Source organism: Nycticebus coucang, chromosome 6 (genome assembly GCF_027406575.1).
Source record: "Nycticebus coucang isolate mNycCou1 chromosome 6, mNycCou1.pri, whole genome shotgun sequence".
In the NCBI taxonomy this organism is placed as follows: Eukaryota; Metazoa; Chordata; class Mammalia; order Primates; family Lorisidae; genus Nycticebus; species Nycticebus coucang.
In genome coordinates, this window is record NC_069785.1 from 70,491,501 (window position 1) to 70,513,891 (window position 22,391).

Genomic DNA, 22,391 nt, shown 5'->3' on the forward strand with positions numbered 1-22,391 from the left:
AATACATCTAACTATATAGTCTGTGTGGCATTCATATAAAGGAAGGCACAGTAGCTTTATTTAATTGAGAAAATGAATCAATTACAATGATGTTACACCATCAAATTCTTGTGAAATAGAAGATATAAGTCATTGCATCGTGTAACACCGTTAAAAAGTAATTGAGTATCTTAAACATTTTGAATCAATTTCAGATACTGGTGCTGCTACCTTAATACAAAATTTATGAAGATGATTTCATATAATATGTTGCTATCAAAGCTATGTAATAAAACCTGGAAACAATATCTCTCTTTAAAAACCTGGGCAAAACAGTATAGTTATAAGATCATAAAAAATACTCTGATTTTACTGTTTTTCTCTATCTTCTATTAAAGAACAGGCATTAAAATAGTATAATGTTAAGTGATCTTAGTTGAAGCTTTTAACCCCCAGAATACAGCAAGGTGGAGAACTTCTCTAAGATCTGGGTTCATGGGGAAATTTTCTCCCCCCAACTCATTTGATTCACACAGCTCATATGTTACTAGGGTCAATGTCTCCTGCCATTCCTGAATTCATTTTGAAATCTTTCATTTAGAATGTTTGTTATATCTTTTCCTCAGAGAATATTATAATCCCCCTAATTCTTGGAACTTTGTGAAAAACATTCTCTTTATGTCAAAAATGGATTTCTAATTCTGTGTTCATTACAAATAGCTCTCCTGTTGAAGTAGAGATATCTTACTAAGAATGTGGGGGTAGGGGAAGAATCCATGTGTGCTTAAAAAAAAATAAAGGCAAACACCATAGATAACTCATATCATAGGAAAGTTACCCATTATTTTTAATATTTTTTAAAAGTTGATCTGGTTTGTTACTAAAGTCTTCAACAAACTGTTAAGGGTTGTAGTTAACAGCCCCTACCTCCCCTTATAGTATAAATCTTTCCTTGTGCCCATCAATTAGCTTCCAGTTATTAGAGAGTGCATATGGTATTATTTTTTTATTCCTGAGATACTTTACTTAGGACAGTGATCTCTAGTTTCTTCCAAGTTGCTGCAAAGGATACTATTTCATTCCTTTTTATGGCTGAGTAGTACTCCATGGAAATCAAGAAGGGGGGAGGGATAAAAACTTACTTGTTGGATACCATGAACACTGTTTGGGTGGGAGGCACACTAAAAGCCCTGACTTGAGCATTATAAAAGGTATCCATGGTCTGGATGCAGTGGCTCACCCACTGCTAGTGTAATCCTAGCACTCTGGGAGGCCAAGGCCAGCGGATTGCTTGAGCTCAGGAGTTTAAGACCAGCCTGAGCTAAAGCAAGACCCTGTCTCTACAAAGAAAAAAAAAATAGATAATCTAGCTGGGCATTGTGGCAGGTGCCTCTGGTCCCAGCTACTCAGGAGGTTGAGGCAAGAGGATCACGTAAGCCCAGGAGTTTAAGGTTGCTATTAGCTGCAATGATGCCATGGCATTCTACCCAGGGTAACAGAGTGAGACTCTGTCTCAAAAAAATATATATATATCTCTCCATGGTCTGGCATGCTGGTTCATACCCATAACCCTAGCACTCTAGGAGGACGAGGCAGATGGATCCCTTGAGCTCAGGAGTTCAAGACCAGCCTGAGCAAGAGCAAGACCCTGTCTGTACTAAAAGTACAAAAGATTAGCAGGCTTTGTGGCAGGTACCTGTAGTCCCAGCTACTCAGGAGGCTGAGGCAGGAGGATTACCTAACCCTAGGAATTTGAGGTTGCTGTGAGCTAGGCTGATGCCATGGTACCCTAGCTTGGGCAACAGAGTAATACTCTGTCTCAAAAAAATAAAAATAAATAAAAGGTATCCATGTAACAAAAATAATTGCAGCCCTTAATATTTTGAAATTTAGAAAAAAAAAATCTTTGCCTATGGAGACTTACCCAGAAGTACTCATTGACTAGAGGAACCAGAAGGAGCAATAATTCAGGGCAACACTAAGCGGAACTATCAATGTAGGCTATGAGCCAGCAGCCTGCAACAGAGGTTTCAGGGAGTAGTAACCAGGGAGGAGGTAAGGAAGAGCCATGAGCAGTGATGAAGGGGCACCATGTTCATTTGAGAGGTATATGGGAGAGCACTTTTTAAAATACCCAAGCGTAGGCCAGGCACGGTGGCTCAGGCCTGTAATCCTAGCACCCTGGGAGGCCAAGGCTGGTGGATTGCCTGAGCTCAGGAGTTTGAGACCTCGTCTCTAAAAATAAAAATAAAAAAATACCTGGGCATTGTTGTGGGTGCCTATAGTCCCAGCTGCTTGGGAGGCTGAGGCAAGAGAATCGCCTAAGCCCAAGACTTTGAAGTTGCTGTGAGCTATGACTTCATAGCACTTTACCCAAGGTAACAAAGTGAAACTTTGTCTTGAAAAATAAATAAATAAATAAATAAATAAAACACTCAAATGCTAGTTGGAAGGGTCTGCTGATCAGGCACATGGATGAAATGCATAAACATTGCTGCTGCCCTTACGAAGCTCACAGTCTATTGGAGATCAGCCAAGGTGTCAAAATTGATGCCTTTATCATTTATACCATGCCAAGTTTAAGTGTATGCAAATCCATTTGGTTTTTTGTTGTTTTTTTTGTTTGTTTGTTTGTTTTGAGACAGAGCCTCAAGCTGTCGCCCTGTGTAGAGTCCTATGGCATCACAGCTCACAGCAACCTCCAACTCCTGGGCTCAAGCAATTCCCCTGCCTCCACCTCCCAAGTACCTGGATTTACAGGCGTGTGCCAGAATGACTGGCTGTTTTTTGGTTGCAGCCATCATTGTTTGGTGGGCCCGGGCTGGATTCCAACCCACCAGCTCAGATGTATGTGGCTGGCGCCTTAGCCGCTTGAGCCACAGGCGCCAAGCCGATCTGTTTGTTTTTAAATAAGGTGATAATTGTAGATAAGTATAATACAGATGTTGGGGGGAAAGAGCACCGGAGAAGCCTCCACACCACCGCATCCTGGCCCTGAGGCCTTGGGCCTGCACCCTGTCCTCTGGCAGACTCAGTTTTCCCTCATAGAATAGACATGATCATCCTTGCCAACCTTAGGGTGGTTGTGCCCATCAAATGAGTGTGTATGTCAATAACTTTTTTAAATACCATTAAAAACATATAAGGGACTACTACTATTTCTCTGTATTTTACCAGCTGGTTGGAATTCATTTATCCCAGAAGACAATTGGCTCATCAATAGTGGTATTTGGTTCCTGAAAATTTCCCTCTTAGAAAATTTAGTACCTGGGACTCCATTTTCAGTGAATTTGTAATGACTTTTGCTGGATGGTAAGGCATTGAAGTGTTTAATACTTTAATGACTAAGTGGATATTTTATTAATTTTGAGTTATATTGTAGTAACTTTCTGACAGATATGGTTTATCAGTTTAACACTGATATGTGAGCAGCCTGCCTTCAGAATGTTAATCAGGAACAGTCACTCTTATTGGAATCTGGTTTTATTCCCTGAAAAGCAGTGTAAAACTTGCATGAATTTGATTTTCCCAGAGAGCATTGCTGCCTGGAAAGAGGCTGAAAGAACTTTAGAAAAGATGGAGTCTTTACCTCACTCCTAAGTTAGAGACAAATACTTCAACCACATAATTAAAGTTTTCTTCACAAAATAGGCGATTGTGAGCAGACACTGGCAGGAATCCAAAATTCTAATTTCTGACTATGATTTAATTTCAATTTTAAATAAATCGGTTTTTAATTTAAAAAGAGTGAGCTTCATAACATTAGCAATGATTGCAACATTAAGCCCAGTGTTCACAATCTAGCAATATAAAACATTATTTATATCTGAATCGTAAACAGCCTTTTGAAATGGATTATGGTTTTTCTCCCTATTCTAATACAACCTGGAGGGTACTAAAAAGTGTTGTGTGAAATTAACATTCTGCTGACTTTCGCCTATAAATGAGAAGCGAGCTATTAACATTTGTGTATTTTCATTATGTAAATTGTGTTAACACATGCCCACAAATTGCCACCAGCAATGCAATAATTTTCTCTCAGTGATCATAATGTGTCCAAGTGAGTCATTTTGATTATGACATGCTAATTACATATTGCCTTTTTTCAGATTCAGAAAAACCAGGGATCTTTAATGGTAAGCTTTATGAGTTCAGAAAAAAATTCACTTTTCTTTTTCCTGATGGCTGCTTCCTTTGCATGCTTGAATGCCTTGTTTTAAACTTAGCAAATTGCATTTTGAAGAAAATGCAAACCTTTAACTGCTTGTATTAGATTAGGTACCATTAGAAATAATAGAACATCCTGAGCATCAATGTTTTTATAAGAGTTTGCTGTTGTTGATTAATCTTGCTATATTTTATTGCATTAATGATTTTTTCTTTCCACTCCACTGTGAAGATATTGCATAGAGGCTAATACTTTTTCCTCTCTTCTTTCCCGTTGCAGCCTCTCCAGCTTCTGCAGTGCATTGTTGATGAGGTGAGGCATCGTCTTATGTGCTTTCGCTCCTAAAGTCATTCCTAATGGTGTGGAAAGCTTATATTTTGTTTCCTAATGAAGCACAATGCCCAACATCCTTGGAGCAAGTTGTGTTGTATGGCTCTGAGCTATGTTACGTGGACTGGCCTTGTCCTGAATCCCGCTCTTCTGATTCTAGGGGAGAAACCCTGCAAAAGCAGACTGTCCCACAGGCTGTTCCTCAGGGGTGTCAGAGGCCCTAAAGACTATTAATTGATCCTCTCCCTGGCCAGATGGGAATGGAGCCGGAAATTAAAATGGTATCATTTTTTCCATAACAGATATTTAAAGTCATTCAGTAGGCTAGGGTCAGAGTTGAATAGCAAACATAGCTGGATAAATTTGCCTTTCTTGCTTTATTTACCCAAAGCGTACCAGGTGATAAAAGGGTTTGAAAGCTCTAAGTCAACAGTTCGGCTTTAATTTTCCTAAATAGACACTTTCCTCAGAATATGCCCCTGACCTCTTACATATTCTAGGATTCAAGTAACTAGAAACTAGTATTCTCACATTTGAAGTCATCTTACCTCTAATTATCCTTATCTGTCACGTTTCACTTTCCCTTTGCCTTCTCGGAGCAAGGCAAATCCACCTGTATTTTCTTCTCAGCCAACTTTTTCTACTTCTTATTCTGACTTGAAATTCCTTTTTTCCCTCCATAAATTAACATTAGTCTATCATACACAAGGCTCGCAAGAAAACATTAACATTTTTAAAAAACTGAGCCTCTCTGGGCTTGGGCTTGCCTACTAGCAATGTTTATTTTTTAAACTTTAATTTTGTAATATTTAAAACACGTATAATTAGAGAGGGAATGCGATAAATGACTCAGATAGGAAAGTTTGAAAGAAAAAACAAATCGTAATTCATAATTATTCCTCTCAATTAAACATCTGTATAACTAGTTATGAGATTTGGGAGAAAAAAATAAAGATCCTCCTAGGAAAAAAACAAACACACACTGATATCACAATAATAGTAAGAATGGGGCTCTAACATCCTTAATGGTTGCATCCGTCAGTCCATATATCCCCTGCAAGCCATAAACCATGTTGGTGTAAAAATGAAGGCATTGTCCTGAAACAAATGGAGGTTCCATTATCTCAAATATCAGACAGGCTTCCTGGATCTAAGAGCTCATCAATATCTTCTGTCATCTTAGATTCCAAAAGCATCCTATCCCCATAGAATCCTTCTAATTAAACCAGTTTTCATGAAGTCCCCTTCCAGTTTTGCTTGGGGAAGTGCCCAGGGAAACTTGGCCTAGGCAGTTAAGGGCACAGCCTGCTGTGTTCCCTGGGCTCCACTGTTCTCCGTCTGCCACGCTCCTGGGCAGCAGAACATTCAGGGACAGGTATTTCTCACCAGTAATATATATGTTGCTGGAAAGATAATGTGACGTTTTCTGGATCAAATAGATACTTTCATTCCTTGTTTAAGATAGCAGTGATTGCTATTAAATTTGAAACATTTTATTTGTTTAATTTGGGCAAAATTATGAGACACTTGAAATTATTATAGGGAAATGTTCTGTTTAGTGGGGAGGAAGTCAATGAAGGACAATAATGTCTGATTTAAGTGGAATGCTTTTCTTTGTAGCATTTCTTCCTGAAATGAAGAGAAAGGTATAACTTAGACACCTGTCCCCATTTACTCTAAAACCAGCTTCCTTGGAAGCTTGGGAAATTGGCGTTGTCTTAACTAAAACTAAGTAGATCTTGGCACTGAACTGATACTCTGAAATAAGAGTATTAGGAAAGGATTGACAAGATGACCTGCCTGAAACAAGGAACATCATAGCATCTAAGCAGGAAAGGACTGGGGGGTCCTATGTGCTCGTCCCATGTGTTTGTCATATTTCTTGTTGCTGTGATGCAGTGTTGCTCATAGAACGGCCCAAGGATGAACTGCATCAGAATTGCCTAAGGCTCTTGTTAAAATGTAGGTTTTTTGGTCCACGTCATCTTTGACTGAATTCGACTCACTAAGGGTTGTGCCTAGGATCTGCTAACCCCCTTCTGTGGTGGCTTTTTAAGACCAAGTCTGCCCTTTGAGGTCCTTCAGGACAATTCACTCTATCTCTATTTTCATCTGACTTGAGGGTTTCTATTTATCAGTGAATAGATCCAGCCCAGATTTGAGCTACTTTACTTCTTGGGTATGGGATTTACTCTCTTGTGAAATGGATATCTGATGCTAGCGTGTATCATTTTCTGTTAGCAAAAAGTCAGACCAAAATGCATTATCACCAAGAGAGCCTTAATCCAAACAAGGTGTATATGTTTGGAGTCATGAACAGAATAGCTGTAGCCAAGCCCAGGATAACATATTTTATTATGTGCATTCAGCTTAACCTCATGTTATGGCCTGGTAAAGAGTGAAGAAGTAGTAAAACATGACAAACGTGGGCAGGAGCCAGTCCTAGAGTGTCCAGAGGTGAATGTGAGAGCCAGCCTGGGGAGTCAGGAGGTAGAATCATGAGACAAACTAGAGTTAGCCACCAAATGTCCAACAAGAAGACACCAAAAGCTAAACAGAAGAATAAGAATCATGTACTCAATACTACTATGAAATCAATATATAACCACCTACACACTCATACGAATGGCAAAACATAACTATAGTCCAGAAAGTAGAAAGGAAAAGGAGAGAGACAGGAGGGGAGGGGGAATATGGGAGGAGGGAGGGTATTTGGGGGGACCTCATCTAATTTGCATGATGCAATGGTACATTTCAAAACTATTAAGAAATGAGTATAATTGTGATGGATTGATGGATGTGTTACTAAGTTCAATGTAAGCATTTCATATTGTATATCCAAGCAGTACCCTGAACCCCATAAATGCATCAATAGACAAAGTTATGATAATTAAAAAAAAAGAAGAAGAATAAAAATCATGGCCATGAAATGTGGACCGAAGATCAAGAACTGGAATGGTAGCCAAGGTAACAGGAGAACTGGGCTCCGATCAGAAATCTGGGCAATCCAATTTAATTTTGATGTGTGGAGTTTATCTGGCTTACAGCCAGCTAACTCAGGTACAAGTGATAACTTAAAGATATTGTCTGTTATCTCAGAGTTGCTCCCATCAGTAGAACTTAACTACCTTAGGACCTTCTGTAATCAAGTCCTCCCCAAGTCTCTGAGTACCTACAGTGTAAAGTGCTATGGTTCATTGTAAGTGATGTGTGTCTGCACGTACCTGATGCCTTAGCCATCAGATGTCTTTGGGGAATAAGGTGGCCCCTATTGTCTTAATAACTGAAATTTATGACTTTATGCTTTGACATCTATGAGAAATTTTACATTTTTAGAAAGAAATTATTTCTGAAATATATTTCTTCTTGGTGGCCTCTTGAAAAGAGTATGATAAATATCACTTAACCTTTTCTCAATGACTTAGGTTCTGTACTGAACTTAAACTTTGATATATTGATGCCCTCTGGGGCTGTAAAATTGTGTGGGCCTTACCTTGTTCTTTTACTGAATTTTACCAACCATTTTGCCAGAGTCGTTGGTCTGGACACTCAGTGATACTCATAGGCCTCTTGAAATGTATAGCCCTACACAGCTGTACTTCTTGGTAGGCGCATTTCCTGTGTCCTCTCCTGTGATTGCCTCTGTTCTCCATGGGCACTCCTCATTCTGGTCAGTGACTACCTTTTGCCCCAGCAATCTGACCATCTGTCTTCAGTCTCTGTACTCCTGATAGTGACCCTCTCTAAAAAGTACCAAATGAAATCAGATACTCAAGTGGTAAGTTGACTCAAGGTCAAACAGGTTCATCTGAAAGGGGAGACAGAGGTTTACACACCTCTTTAATGAAGTGAAATGGATGAATGAATGTGTTCATTCACTCATTACCATCTGGGAGCCTGAGTTGAACATCCCATGGTCAGGATAGGCTCCACTCATAGAGGGGACTTGGCTTCTGGCAGGGTCTGTGAGGGTTGAAGGGTAGAAGCACAGTCCCACATACTGGGCCAGCACTCATGCTGGGACTCAGGAGGCCACATAGCCACTTAAAGCTCCCCCAGTGCCTGGGCTTCCCAACTGGCTAACAACAAAGGACTGGCCATACTAGTGTTGTGGCAAGTGGAAGTACAGCCATGATACCTGGATCACCAGATGCCGAGCTGGCTAGAGCCAGATAGTTGGGCCTATCAGCAGATTGAGGTGCTAAGAACTGGAAAAAAACCGAAGTAGGGCTCTTGCCCTTGAGCCTGCCTCTGGATAGTCCATAACCTCAGAAAAGAGGCAAACACAGAAATGAATAGTTATGGTTCAATGTGGGATGAAAACTGTAGGATGCAGAGATGAAAGAGGGTTTGTTCCTTTGGGACTGAGGGTTGATTTGGAGAAGGCTCCTCAGGGGCGATAACATTTAAGCTCAGTCTTAAAAGATAAGTGGGAGTTTCCTGGGTTAAGAAAGGAAAAATGTAAATGTCAGGCAGAAGGGCTTGAAACTATCTTGTGAATCATTTTTGAGTTCACAGATGTGTTTCAGAATGTTCAGATTGTCTAAAATATGACAACCAGAAAAATGGGTTATTATTCTGAGTTTATATATGTTGCAAGCATATTATAGCTAAAAATTCTCATCTGGCATCTGTAGGAGCTCAGCAGGGCAATTAACAAATCTTAGATTTATAATTTTGTTTATTTATTTATTGTATCCATAAAAAGTGAATTCATTTAAGCCATGTATTATACCTGATCATAAGTAGCTTTTATGCAGAAGCTACTTTCTTAGTAAGAACTACAAGTTTCATGAAATACTGAAATATTTCTGAAATATAAACACAAACGTTTAGTGGTCAGTAATAGCCTACAGTTGGGCCAGGTGTGTAGATGAACAGTGGGGCTTGATTGTTTAAGATGTTAGCTGAGGTCTGGGCACCTGTAACTCAGTGGCACGGGCACCAGCCACAAACACAGGACCTGGCAGGTTCAAATCCAGCCTGGGCCTGCCAAACAACAATGACAACTTACAACCAAAAAATAGCCAGGCGCTGTGATGGGCACCTCCTGGCTACTTGGGAGACTGAGGCAAGAGAATTGCTTAAGCCCAGGAGTTTGAGGTTGCTGTAAACTGTTACACCCCCGCACTGTACCCAGGGTGACATGGCGAGACTCTGTCTTAAAAAAAAAAAAAAAGACGTTAGCCGAGACCGGGCGCCGTGGGTCACACCTGTAATCCTAGCACTCTGGGAGGCCGAGGCCGGCAGATTTCCTGAGCTCAGAAGTTTGAGACCAGCCTGAGTAAGAGTGAGACTCCATCTCTACTTAAAAAACAAAAACTATCCAGGCATTGTGGTACGTGCCTGTAGTCCCAACTACTCGGGACTAAGGGAAGAGGATGTCTCGAGCCCAAGAGTTTAAGGTTGCTGTGAGCTCTGATGCTATAGCACTCTATCCAGAGCAACAGAGTGGAATTCTGTCTCAAAAATAATAAGAAGAAAATGCTAACTAAATAATTCTGAGATTTGCTGATCGTTCTTCCCTGCTGTGGGCATAAAGGAGGGAGAATTGGTCTTAGGCATGGCATAGTTCTCTGTGTAGAACACCTGGATGGGACTAATGGACAGGTATTGCTTCTGCTTACTTTAATAAGACTTTCTGAGGAAGGCGAGCCCAGAAGCAGGGCTTTGTTGAGGACAGTGGCATGTCCAAGTATGGAGACAGAATGGAAAGCTGGCCAAGGAGCAAAGACAGAAGTAATCAGTAGCAGAAGGAAATTAGGAAAATTTACAAATATGTGGAAACAGCGCACTCCTAAATAACCAATGGAACAAAGAAGAAAGTGAAAAGGAAATTAGAAAATACTTTAAGATGGCTCAGCGCCTGTAGCTCAGCTGCTAGAGCTCCAGCCACATGCACTGGGGCTGGCAGGTTTGAATCCAGCCTGGGCCTCCCAAACAACAAAGACAACTACAACAACAAAAAAATAGGTGGGTGTTGTGGTGGGCACCTGTAGTCCCTGCTGCTTGGAAGGCTGAGGCAAGACAATCACTTAAGCCCAAGAGTTTAAGGTTGCTGTGAGCTGTGATGCCTTGGCACTCTACTGAAGGCGACATAGTGAGACTGTCCAAAAAAAAAAGAAAATACTTTAAGATGAACAAAAATGAAAATACAGTATACCAAAACTTATGAGATACAATGAAAGCTGTGCTAAGAGAAAAACTTTTAAGTGTAAATGTATACATTAAAAAGAAATAAGATCTCATTAGTTTTAATATGGTGGGTAGTTTCTCCCACCATAAGCAACTGGACAAAGAAGACTAAACTAAACTCAAAGCGAGTAGAAGGAGGGAAATAATAAAGATTAAACAATTACAGCAGAAATAAATTATAGAAGAGAAAATAAATGAAACCAAAAGTTGGTTCTTTGAGAAGATCAACAAAAATCGACAAACCTTTAGCTACTCTTGGAGTGTAGGGGGACTAAAATCAGAAGTGAAAGAGGACATGTTACTACAGAACTTAGAGAAGTAAAAGGGATTGTAAAAGAATACATGGACAAGGGTATGTCAATAAATTAGACAACCTAGATGAAGTGGACAAATTTTTAGGAACATAGAAACTGCTGATGCCGAGTTGAGAAGAAATACAGAATCTCAGTAAACTTAGATAAGGAGGGGGGGATTTGTTTATTTGTTTTGTTGTTTATTTATTTTCTGAGACATAGTCTCATTCTTTCACCCTAGGCTAGAGTACCATGGCATCAGCCTAACTCACAGCAGCCTTAAACTCCTGGGTTCAAGCGATCCTCCTGCCTGCAGACTTCTGCAACACCTGGCTAAGTTTTTCCATTTTTAGTAGAGACAGTATTTCACTTTTGCTCAGTTGGTCTCAAACTCCTGTAGTCCTCCTGCTTCAGCCTCTCAGAATGCTAGTATTACAGGGGTGAACCACTGCCCTCACCCACAAGTGAGAGGATTTAAAAGAAAACAAACTTCCCCCAAAGGAAAGTTCAGGATTATATAGTTTTATTGGTGAAGTCTACCAGATAATTAAAGGAGAATTAAAACTCTTTGAAAAAGAGAAAAGGGGCCGGGTGCAGTGGCTCATGCCTATAATCCCAGCACTTGGGAGATCAAGGTGGGTGGATTGCCTGAGCTCACATGTTCGAGGCAAGCCTGAGCCAGACCAAGACCCCGTCTCTGAAAAATAACCGGGCATTGTGGCGGGCTCCTATAGTCCCAGCTACTTGGGAGGCTCAGGCAAGAGGATCACTTGAACTTAAGAGTTTGAGGTTGCTAAATGTTCTGAGAACAAACTACCCACTGAACTTCAAGAGCTGCCTGGACTATCCCATCAGTACTGGTCAGCTCCTTCAGACAAGGAAGGGTACAGTGGTGTGGGCCTACTTTCCCGCCAGTGCCCACTCAAAGTTTCCTATGGCATTGGTGAGTTAGAACATGATCAGGAAGGACGAGTGATTGTGGCTGAGTTTGACAAGTTTGTGCTGGTAACAGCCTGAGTACCCAATGCAGCCCGTGGGCTGGTGCGACTGGAGTACAGGCAGTGCTGGGATGAAGCCTTCCGCAAGTTCTTGAAGGGCTTGACTTCCCAATAGCCCCTTGTGCTGTGTGGAGATCGCAATATGGCTCATGAAGAAATTGACCTTGCAACCCCAAGGGAAACAAAAAGAATGCTGGCTTCACCCCACAAGAGCGCCAAGGTTTTGGGGAATTGCTGCAAGCTGTGCCACTGGCTGACAGCTTTCGGCACCTCTACCCCAACACAGCCTGTGCCTATAACTTTTGGACTTACATGATGAATGCTCGAGCCAAGAATATTGGTTGGCGTCTTGACTACCTTTTGTTGTCCCACTCTCTGTTACCAGCATTGTGTGATAGCGAGATCCATTCCAAGGCCCTGGGGAGTGATCACTGTCCCGTCACCCTATATCTAGCACTGTGACACCTCTCCCAGATCACTTTGGGAAATAGGTCTCCCAAACTAACATTCCTTCTTCACTCTCTAGCGCTGTGTTTCTCATCCATAAAAATAATCTATTGTCCAACCAGGATCCTGTGACAGACTTAGGTTTCTTTTAAGCCCAAAATTTGGTTTCTGTTTTGTGGGGGTTTTTTTCTTTTTTTAAAATAACATTGAACAAAGGCTACTGATTATTCCTACTTCTCTTGGGCTATCCACACGAAAATAAAAAGCCATAGTTTAAAAAAAAAAAAAAAGAGTTTGAGGTTGCTGTGAGCTAAGACACCATGGCACTCTACCAAGGATGACAAAGTAAGACTCTGTCTCAAAAAAAGAAAAAAGAGAGAGAAAAGGGGGGAACACTTCTTGATTTCTTCTAGGAGGATGGAGTACCAAAGCCAAATAAAGACTTCACACAAAAGAAAAATTACAGACCAATATTCCTGATATGGCCAAGCGAGGTGGCTTAAGCCTATAATCCTAGCACTTAAGACGGTGGCTTGCTTGAGCTTAGGAGTTCGAGACCACTTCAGCAAGAGGGAGACTGTATCTACTAAAAATAGTAAAACAGCCAGGCATGGTGGTGAGCACTTGTAGTCCCAGCTACTCAGGAAGCTAAGGCAGGAAGATGACCTAAACCCAGTAGTTTGAGGTTGCTGTGAGCTCTCCTGCCATGGCAGCCTAGCCTGGGACAACAGAGTAAAGCTCTGTCTGCAAAAAAATTAAATTAAATTAAAAGAAATATACATATTTATTTTTAATATATTATTGTAATATACAATAATGTAAAAATAAATATATATTTGTTTCTTATTACTATGGGTACAGAAATCATTAAGAAAATTAAGCAAGAAAAATCTAGCAGTATATAAAAAGAATTACGCATCATGACCAAGTGGGGTTTATCCCAGGTTGCAAGGTTGGTCCAACAGATGAAAATCAATCAGTGTTATAAACCATATTAGTAAATTAAAGGACAAAAAATCTTTTTTTTTTTTTTTTTTTTGTTGCAGTTTGGCTGGGGCTGGGTTCCAACCTGCCATTCTCGGTATATGGGGCCACAGGTGCAGGACAAAAAAATCTTAACAGACACATGAAAGCATTTGAGTTTTAAATCCACCACACCCTTTAAACACTCAACAGACTTGGAATAGAAGGGAACTTCCACAACCTGATAAGGGACATCTTCCAAAACTTACAGCTACTACTATACTTATTGGTAAAAGACTAAAACTTTCCCTCTAAGATCAGGAAAAGACAAGGATGTCCGCTTTTGCCGCTTATGTACAGCATTGGGGCTCTATGCAAGGCATTTGATCAAGGAAAAAAAAAGATATGCAGCTTAAAGAGGAAGAAGTGAAACTATATTTGTAGATTAGGTGATATTATATTAAGTGACATATATATAGAAAATTCCCCAAAACTACTAAAACTAATAAGTTCAGCAAAGTTTTGGGATATAGGATCAACACACAAAAGTCATTGTATTTCTATATATTAATAATTCAAAGTGAATGGTAATAATGACAGAATCACCAAGGCCCTTTGAAAAGATTGTCATTTCACAAAAGCTTGATAACTAGGATCTATAGAGAACTCAAATTAATCCACATGAAAAAAGCCAACAATCCCATATATCAATGGGCAAGAGACATGAATAGAACTTTCTCTAAAGACGACAGACGAATGGCTAACAAACACATGAGAAAATGTTCATCATCTCTATATATTAGAGAAATGCAAATCAAAACAACCCTGAGGTATCATCTAACCCCAGTGAGAATGGCCCACATCACAAAATCTCAAAACTGCAGATGCTGGCGTGGATGTGGAGAGAAGGGAACACTTTTACATTGCTGGTGGGACTGCAAACTAGTACAACCTTTCTGGAAGGAAGTATGGAGAAACCTCAAAGAACTCAAGCTAGACCTCCCATTTGATCCTGCAATCCCATTACTGGGCATCTACCCAGAAGGAAAAAAATCCTTTTATCGTAAGGACACTTGTACTAGACTGTTTATTGCAGCTCAATTTACAATCGCCAAAATGTGGAAACAGCCTAAATGCCCACCAACCCAGGAATGGATTAACAAGCTGTGGTATATGTATACCATGGAATACTGTTCAGCCATTAAAAAAAATGGAGACTTTACATCCTTCATTTTAACTTGGATGGACATGGAAGACATTATTCTTAGTAAAGCATCACAAGAATGGAGAAGCATGAATCCTATGTACTCAATTTTGATATGAGGACAATTAATGACAATTCTGGTTATGGGGGGGGAAATAGAAAGAGGGAAGGAGGGAGGTGGGTGGGGCCTTGGTGTGTGTCACACTTTATGGGGGCAAGACATGATTGCAAGAGGGACTTCACCTAACATTTGCAATCAGTGTAACCTGGCTTATTGTACCCTCAATGAATCCCCAACAATAAAAAAAAAAAAAAAAGAATGTCATTTCGGCAGGAGAAATTTCTTTCTAAAATAGAGTGTCATGGGGCGGCACCTGTGGCTCAAAAGAATAGGGCCCCAGCCCCATATGCCGGAGGTGGCAGGTTCAAACCCAGCCCTGGCCAAAAAAAAACTGCCAAAAAATAAATAATAAAGCATCAGCCTGCTCAATGGCTCATACCTGTAATCCCAGCACTTCGGAAGACCAAGGCAGGAGGCTTCCTTGAGGCTAGAAGGTCATACTTCCTGATTTCAACAACTTACTGTGAAATTATGATATTCAAGATTGTGTGATAGTGGCATATGGATAGACATATGGAATAGAATTCAAAGTCCTATATATTCACAGTCATTTGTTTTCTGACCATGATGCCAAGACCATTCCTTGGCAAAAGAATAGTTTTTTAAACAAATGCTGCTAGGACTACTCGTTATCCCTATGCAAAAGAATGAATTTAGACCTCTACTTTGCATTGTACACAGAAATTAACTCAAAATGGATCAGAGACTTAAGTTTTAGAGCTAAAACTATGAAAAATTTTCAAAGAAAACATAGATGTAAATCTTCATGACCTTTGATTAGGCCACAGTTTCGTAGACATGACATCACAAGCATAAGCAAGAAAAAAAAGTGGGCTTGGTCAAAACTAAAAACCTTTGTGGGTTGGCTTGGCGCCTATAGCACAGTGGTTACGGTGCCAGCCACATACACTGAGGGTGGCAGGTTTGAACCCAGACCAGGCCAGCTGGACAGCAATGACAACTGCAACAAAAAATAGCCAGGCCTTGTGGCCGGCACCTATAGTCCCAGCTACTTGGGAGACCGAGGCAAGAGAATCACTTGAGCCCAAGAGTTGTAGTTTGCTGTGAGCTGTGATGTCACTGCACTCTACTCGGGGAGACATAGTGAGACTCTGTCTCAAAAAAAAAAAAAAAAGAAACCTTTCTGGGTCAGAGGACACTTATCCAAAATGTGAAAAGACAACCCACAGAAAAGGAAAATATTTACAAATCATGTATCTGATAAGAGTAGTATCCAGAATATGTAAAGAACTATTGCAATTCAATGATAAATAAAAAGACAAGTAATTAATTTAAAAATGGGCAAAAGAAAAAAATATGATGGGCAAATGATTTGAATAGACATTTAATCAAAGGAGGTATGCAGATGCCCAACAAGCACATGAAAATATGCTCAACATCATTAATTAGGGAAATGCAAACAAAACCACAGCAAGACCTGATTTCATATCCACTAGGATGGCTAAAATCAAAACAACAGAAAATACTAAGTGTTGACAGGAATGTGGATAAATTAGAACCCTCACAAATTGCTGGTAGCATTGTGAAATGGTACATTTGCTATGGAATACAGTTGGATAGTTCATCAAAAAATTGAATTTAGAATTACTCTGACTCAATTCCATTCCTAAGTATATGTCCAAGAGAATTGAGAATACATGTCCACATAAAAACATATAGGTAAGTGCTCATAGCAGCATTATTTGTAATAGCCAAAAAATAGAAACAACCCCAAAGTTCATCAGCCGATGAATTTTAAAAAATGGTTTATGTCGATAAACGTTCATCTGGAGGAGGCGGAGCAAGATGGCGGCCGAGTAACAGCTTCCTTGCATCTGGGTACCGTGAGTCTGGGGAGATAGGACTCCAGGCATCTCTGGCTGGTGGGATCTGCCTATCATCACCCCTGTGAGGAGATACAGGGAGTCAGCGAGAGACTTCTGGACCCCAAGAGGAGGACTAAAACAGTGGAAAAACGGCAAGTGGTCGCGTGTGTTCAATCCATCTAAACCCGCCCGCAACTGTAAGTTCAGTAGCACCGAGATTGCAAACCAGAAAGGCCTTACCTGTGAACTGTTTTGGTGTCTTTGGACTTGGCACTCAGTTGAACTGCTCTGGGGAGAGCCTGAGCGGGAGTGTAGAGAACTTTGGCCATTGTCTAGGGCCCCTGTCTCAGCTGCTGAGCCAGACTGAGCTAACGGTGTTTGGCTATGGGTCACGAGCCATTGTGAGCGATCTGCCCTGGGAAGCTCCGCCCTCAGGGTTGCAGAGCTAGAATCGGGTGGGAGCTGGTAACCCAGACCAAGTAGCCTAAGGGTGGGGTCTGAGCCGCCTTGCAGCCCTAACCCTCCAGGGCAGAGTGAGACCGGTTTTGGCACACTGGGTAAGTGGATAGCCACTTCAGCAGTGATTCCAGCAACAAGCACTTTCCTGAGAAAGCTTCTGCTCAGCAAGTTTACAAGTTGAAAGTGCCTTTTAAGTGGGCTGAAGAGAGATTTAGGGTGTCTACCTGCTGGGGTTTGAGAAATCAGCAGCCTCCAGTCGTATCAGAACTGTGATTAACATCTCATCCCCCAGAAGACCACATGTTGCCCAGACAATATTCAATAACATATACATACTGCTTTGTTTTTGGTGGTGTTTTTTTTTTTTTGGGGGGGGGGGGTTGGTTGTTTTTTTTGTTTATTTTGATGTTGTTGATGTTGTTTTGTTTTTTAATTTCAACCTTTTCCATACAGATCCTTTTTCTTTCTCAATTTTTCTACTTTAATTACAATTTCCCATTGCTGCCTTTTTCAATAACTAGAATTTCATTTTTGCTAGTGTTTCTAAGCTATTATTTGGTTTTTCACCCAATTTTATCCCGTAAAGTTTTCTGTTTGCTTGTTTTGGTTTGATTTATAGCATTTTTGTCTTTCCTCTCTACTTGGTGGAGGTGGGGTACTGTGTTTGATCAGGTTACCAAAGAGCTGCTGACCTCAAGGGAACCACCCAACTGGGCACCCCCAGAGGGTGGGGTTTTCTTAAGGTTGTGTCAAAGTACCCTACTGTATACCTATATTGCTCTGTCTCCCTATTTCTGTGCCTTTCTTCTTTTTGTCAATATTCCTTTTATCCACCCTCTCTCCTTTCTCTGTTTTTCTTTTTTTTTCTTATCACTCGGTCCTCCTTTCTTTCATCCCTTTTTTGCTCTTCAACCTTCTCACCCTTCTGGCCCTGTAATCCTTAGTCCACAGGCACGAGAACTTAAAGAGCAAGAGGAAGTGAAAGGAAAATTAGGGCAAGGAAACAGATAAAAGAAATCACCCATGAGGAAGAATCAGCAGAAAACTCCAGGCATCATGAAGAACCAGTCGAGAACAACCCCGCCAAGGGACCATGAGGTAGCTACTGCAGATGATTCCACCTATGAAGAAATGTTAGGAATGACAGAAAGGGAATTTAGAATACACATGTTGAAAACAATGAAAGAAATGATGGAAACAATGAAGGAAACTGCTAATAAAGTGGAAAATAACCAAAAGGAAATCCAAAAACAGAATCAAATCAGAGATGAACGATATGAAGAATATAAAAAGGATATAGCAGAGCTGAAGGAACTGAAACAGTAAATTAGGGAACTTAAAGATGCAGTGGAAAGTATCAGCAACAGGTTAGACCATGCAGAAGGAAGAATTTCAGAGGTAGAAGACAAAGTTCTTGAGATAACTCAGATAGTAAAAGAGGCAGAAAAGAAGAGAGAGAAAGCAGAACGTTCACTGTCAGAATTATGGGACTTTATGAAGCGTTCCAACATACGAGTTATAGGAATTCCAGAAGGGGAAGAAGAATGCCCCAGAGGAATGGAAGCCATGCTAGAGAATATTATAAAAGAAAATTTCCCAAATATCACCAAAGATTCTGACACACTGCTTTCAGAGGGCTATCGGACCCCAGGTCATCTCAACTCTAACCGAGCTTCTCCAAGACACATTGTGGTGAACCTGTCCAAAGTCAAGACAAAAGAAAAGATTCTGCAAGCTGCCAGGAGTAAGCGCCAGTTGACCTACAGGGGCAAATCCATCAGAGTGACCGCAGACTTCTCTAATGAAACTTTCCAAGCAAGAAGACAATGGTCATCTACCTTTAATCTACTTAAACAGAACAATTTCCAGCCCAGAATTCTGTACCCTGCTAAGCTAAGCTTAAAAATTGATGGAGAAATCAAATCATTTACGGATATACAAACATTGAGGAAATTCGCCACAACAAGACCAGCTCTACAGGAAATACGTCAACCTGTTGTGCAGACTGATCACCACAATGGATCAGCAGCAAAGTAAGAACTCAGAAATTAAAGGACAGAACCTAACCTCCACACTGATGCAAAAGATAAAACTAAGCAATGGACTCTCACAAAATAAGACGAATAGAATACTACCACACTTATCAATTATCTCAATAAATGTTAATGGCTTGAATTCCCCACTGAAGAGACATAGATTGGCTGACTGGATTAAAAAACACAAGCCATCCATTTGCTGTCTGCAAGAAACACACCTGGCTTCAAAAGACAAATTAAAGCCCCGAGTCAAGGGTTGGAAGACAATTTTTCAGGCAAATGGAATTCAGAAGAAAAGAGGAGTTGCAATCTTATTTTCAGATACATGTGGATTTAAAGCAACTAAAGTCAAAAAAGACAAAGATGGCCACTTTGTATTGGTCAAGGGAAAACTACAAGAAGACATTTCAATTCTAAATATCTATGCACCCAATTTAAATGCTCCCAGATTCTTGAAACAGACCTTACTCAGTCTGAGCAATGTGATATCTGATAATACCATAAGAACAGGGGACTTTAACACTCCTCTTACAGAGCTGGACAGATCCTCTAAACAGAAATTAAACAAAGATATAAGAGATTTAAATATAAGCACAACTGTGCTTGATAGACGTATATAGAACACTCCACCCGAAAGATAAAGAATATACATTCTTCTCATCACCCCATGGAACATTCTCCAAAATTGATCATCTCCTAGGACACAAAACAAATATCACCAGAATCAAAAGAATTGACATTTTACCTTGTATCTTCTCAGACCATAAGGCACTAAAGGTGGAACTCAACTCTAACAAAAATGCTCAACCCCACCCAAAGGCATGGAAATTAAACAATCTTCTGTTGAATAACAGATGGGTGCAGGAAGAAATAAAACAGGAAATCATTAACTTCCTTGAGCATAACAACAATGAAGCTACCAAAACCTGTGGGATACTGCAAAAGCAGTTTTGAGAGGAAAATTCATCGCTTTAGATGCCTACATTGGAAAAACAGAAAGAGAGCGCATCAACAATCTCACAAGAGATCTTATGGAATTGGAAAAAGAAGAACAATCTAAGCCTAAACTCAGTAGAAGAAAAGAAATATCCAAAATCAAATCAGAGATCAATGAAATTGAAAACAAAAGAATCATTCAGAAAATTAATGAAACAAGGAGTTGGTTTTTTGAAAAAATAAATAAAATAGATAAACCATTGGCCAGACTGAGGAATAGAAAAGTAAAATCTCTAGTAACCTCAATCAGAAATGATAAAGGGGAAATAACAACTGATCCCACAGAGATACAAGAGATCATCTCTGAATACTACCAGAAACTCTATGCCCAGAAATTTGACAATGTGAAAGAAATGGATCAATGTTTGGAATCACACCCTCTCCCTAGACTCAGCCAGGATGAAATAGAGCTCCTGAGCAGACCAATTTCAAGCACTGAGATCAAAGAAACAATAAAAAAGCTTCCAACCAAAAAATGCCCTGGTCCAGATGGCTTCACTCCAGAATTCTATCAAACCTTCAAGGAAGAGCTTATTCCTGTACTGCAGAAATTATTCCCAAAAATTGAGGAAGAAGGAATCTTCCCCAACACATTCTATGAAGCAAACATCACCCTGATACCAAAACCCAGAAAAGACCCAAACAAAAAGGAGAATTTCAGAACAATCTCACTCATGAATATAGATGCAAAAATTCTCAACAAAATCCTAGCCAATAGATTACAGCTTATCATCAAAAAAGTCATTCATCATGATCAAGTAGGCTTCATCCCAGGGATGCAAGGCTGGTTTAACATAAACAAGTCCATAAACGTTATCCACCATATTAACAGAGGCAAAAATAAAGATCACATGATCCTCTCAATAGATGCAGATAAAGCATTTGATAAAATCCAGCATCCTTTTCTAATTAGAACACTGAAGAGTATAGGCATAGGTGGCACATTTCTAAAACTGATTGAAGCTATCTATGACAAACCCACAGCCAATATTTTACTGAATGGAGTAAAACTGAAAGCTTTTCCTCTTAGAACTAGAACCAGACAAGGTTGTCCTCTGTTACCTTTACTATTCAACGTAGTGCTGGAAGTTCTAGCCAATACAATTAGGCAAGACAAGGAAATAAATGGAGTCCAAATGGGAGCAGACGAGGTCAAACTCTCCCTCTTTGCTGACGACATGATCTAATACTTAGAGAACCCCAAAGACTCAACCACAAGACTCCTAGAAGTCATCAAAAATACAGTAATGTTTCAGGATATAAAATCAATGTCCACAAGTCAGTAGCCTTTGTATACACCAATAACAGTCAAGATGAGAAGCTAATTAAGGACACAACTCCCTTCACCATAGTCTCAAAGAAAATGAAATACCTAGGAATATACCTAACGAAGGAGGTGAAGGACCTCTATAAAGAAAACTATGAAATCCTCAGAAAGGAAATAGCAGAGGATATTAACAAATGGAAGAACATACCATGCTCATGGATGGGAAGAATCAACATTGTTAAAATGTCCATACTTCCCAAAGCAATCGACCTATTCAATGCCATTCCTATCAAAATACCAATATCGTACTTTCAAGATTTGGAAAAAATGATTCTGCATTTTGTATGGAACCAGAAAAAACCCCATATAGCTAAGGCACTTCTTAGTAATAAAAATAAAGCAGGGGCATCAGCATACCAGATTTTAGTCTGTACTACAAAGCCATAGTGGTCAAGACAGCATGGAACTGGCACAAAAACAGAGACATAGACACTTGGAATGGAATTGAAAACCAAGAAATGAAACTAACATCTTACAACCACCTAATCTTCGATAAACCAAAGAAGAACATACCTTGGGGGAAAGACTCCCTATTCAATAAATGGTGTTGGGAGAACTGGATATCCACATGTAAAAGACTGAAACTGAACCCACACCTTTCCCCACTCACAAAAATTGATTCAAGATGGATAAAGGACTTAAATTTAAGGCATGAAACAATAAAAATCCTCCAAGAAAGCATAGGAAAAACACTGGAAGATACTGGCCTGGGGAAAGACTTCACGAAGAAGACTGCCATGACAATTGCAACAAGAACAAAAATAAACAAATGGGACTTCATTGAACTGAAAAGCTTCTGTACAGCTAAGGAGACAATATCCAAAGCAAAGAGACAACCCACACAATGGGAAAGGATATTTGCATATTTTCAATCAGACAAAAGCTTGATAACTAGGATCTATAGAGAACTCAAATTAATCCACATGAAAAAAGCCAACAATCCCATATATCAATGGGCAAGAGACATGAATACAACTTTCTCTAAAGATGACAGACGAATGGCTAACAAACACATGAAAAAATGTTCATCATCTCTCTATATTAGAGAA

The 22,391-nt window shown here is 40.0% G+C and overlaps 1 protein-coding gene and 1 pseudogene across 8 annotated transcripts in view; both read left to right on the plus strand.

Annotated features, from left to right (window-relative positions):
• MAP2K5 (mitogen-activated protein kinase kinase 5) overlaps positions 1–22,391 on the plus strand; it is a 316,347-nt gene that overhangs the window by 233,101 nt on the left and 60,855 nt on the right. For 3 of the 8 annotated variants that reach the window (XM_053594060.1, XM_053594061.1, XM_053594063.1), the window contains 2 exons: positions 4,089–4,115; positions 4,427–4,459. The exons of 1 other annotated variant lie outside the window; for it this stretch is intronic. In XM_053594060.1, the coding sequence (XP_053450035.1) occupies positions 4,089–4,115; positions 4,427–4,459 (60 nt within the window). Of the gene's footprint in view, positions 1–2,624; positions 4,116–4,426; positions 4,460–4,637; positions 4,759–22,391 lie in introns of those variants that run through there. 4 more of the 8 variants (XM_053594062.1, XM_053594064.1, XR_008380627.1 and 1 more) reach the window with 3 other exon arrangements.
• LOC128587689 (DNA-(apurinic or apyrimidinic site) endonuclease-like) lies at positions 7,396–12,438 on the plus strand (annotated as a pseudogene).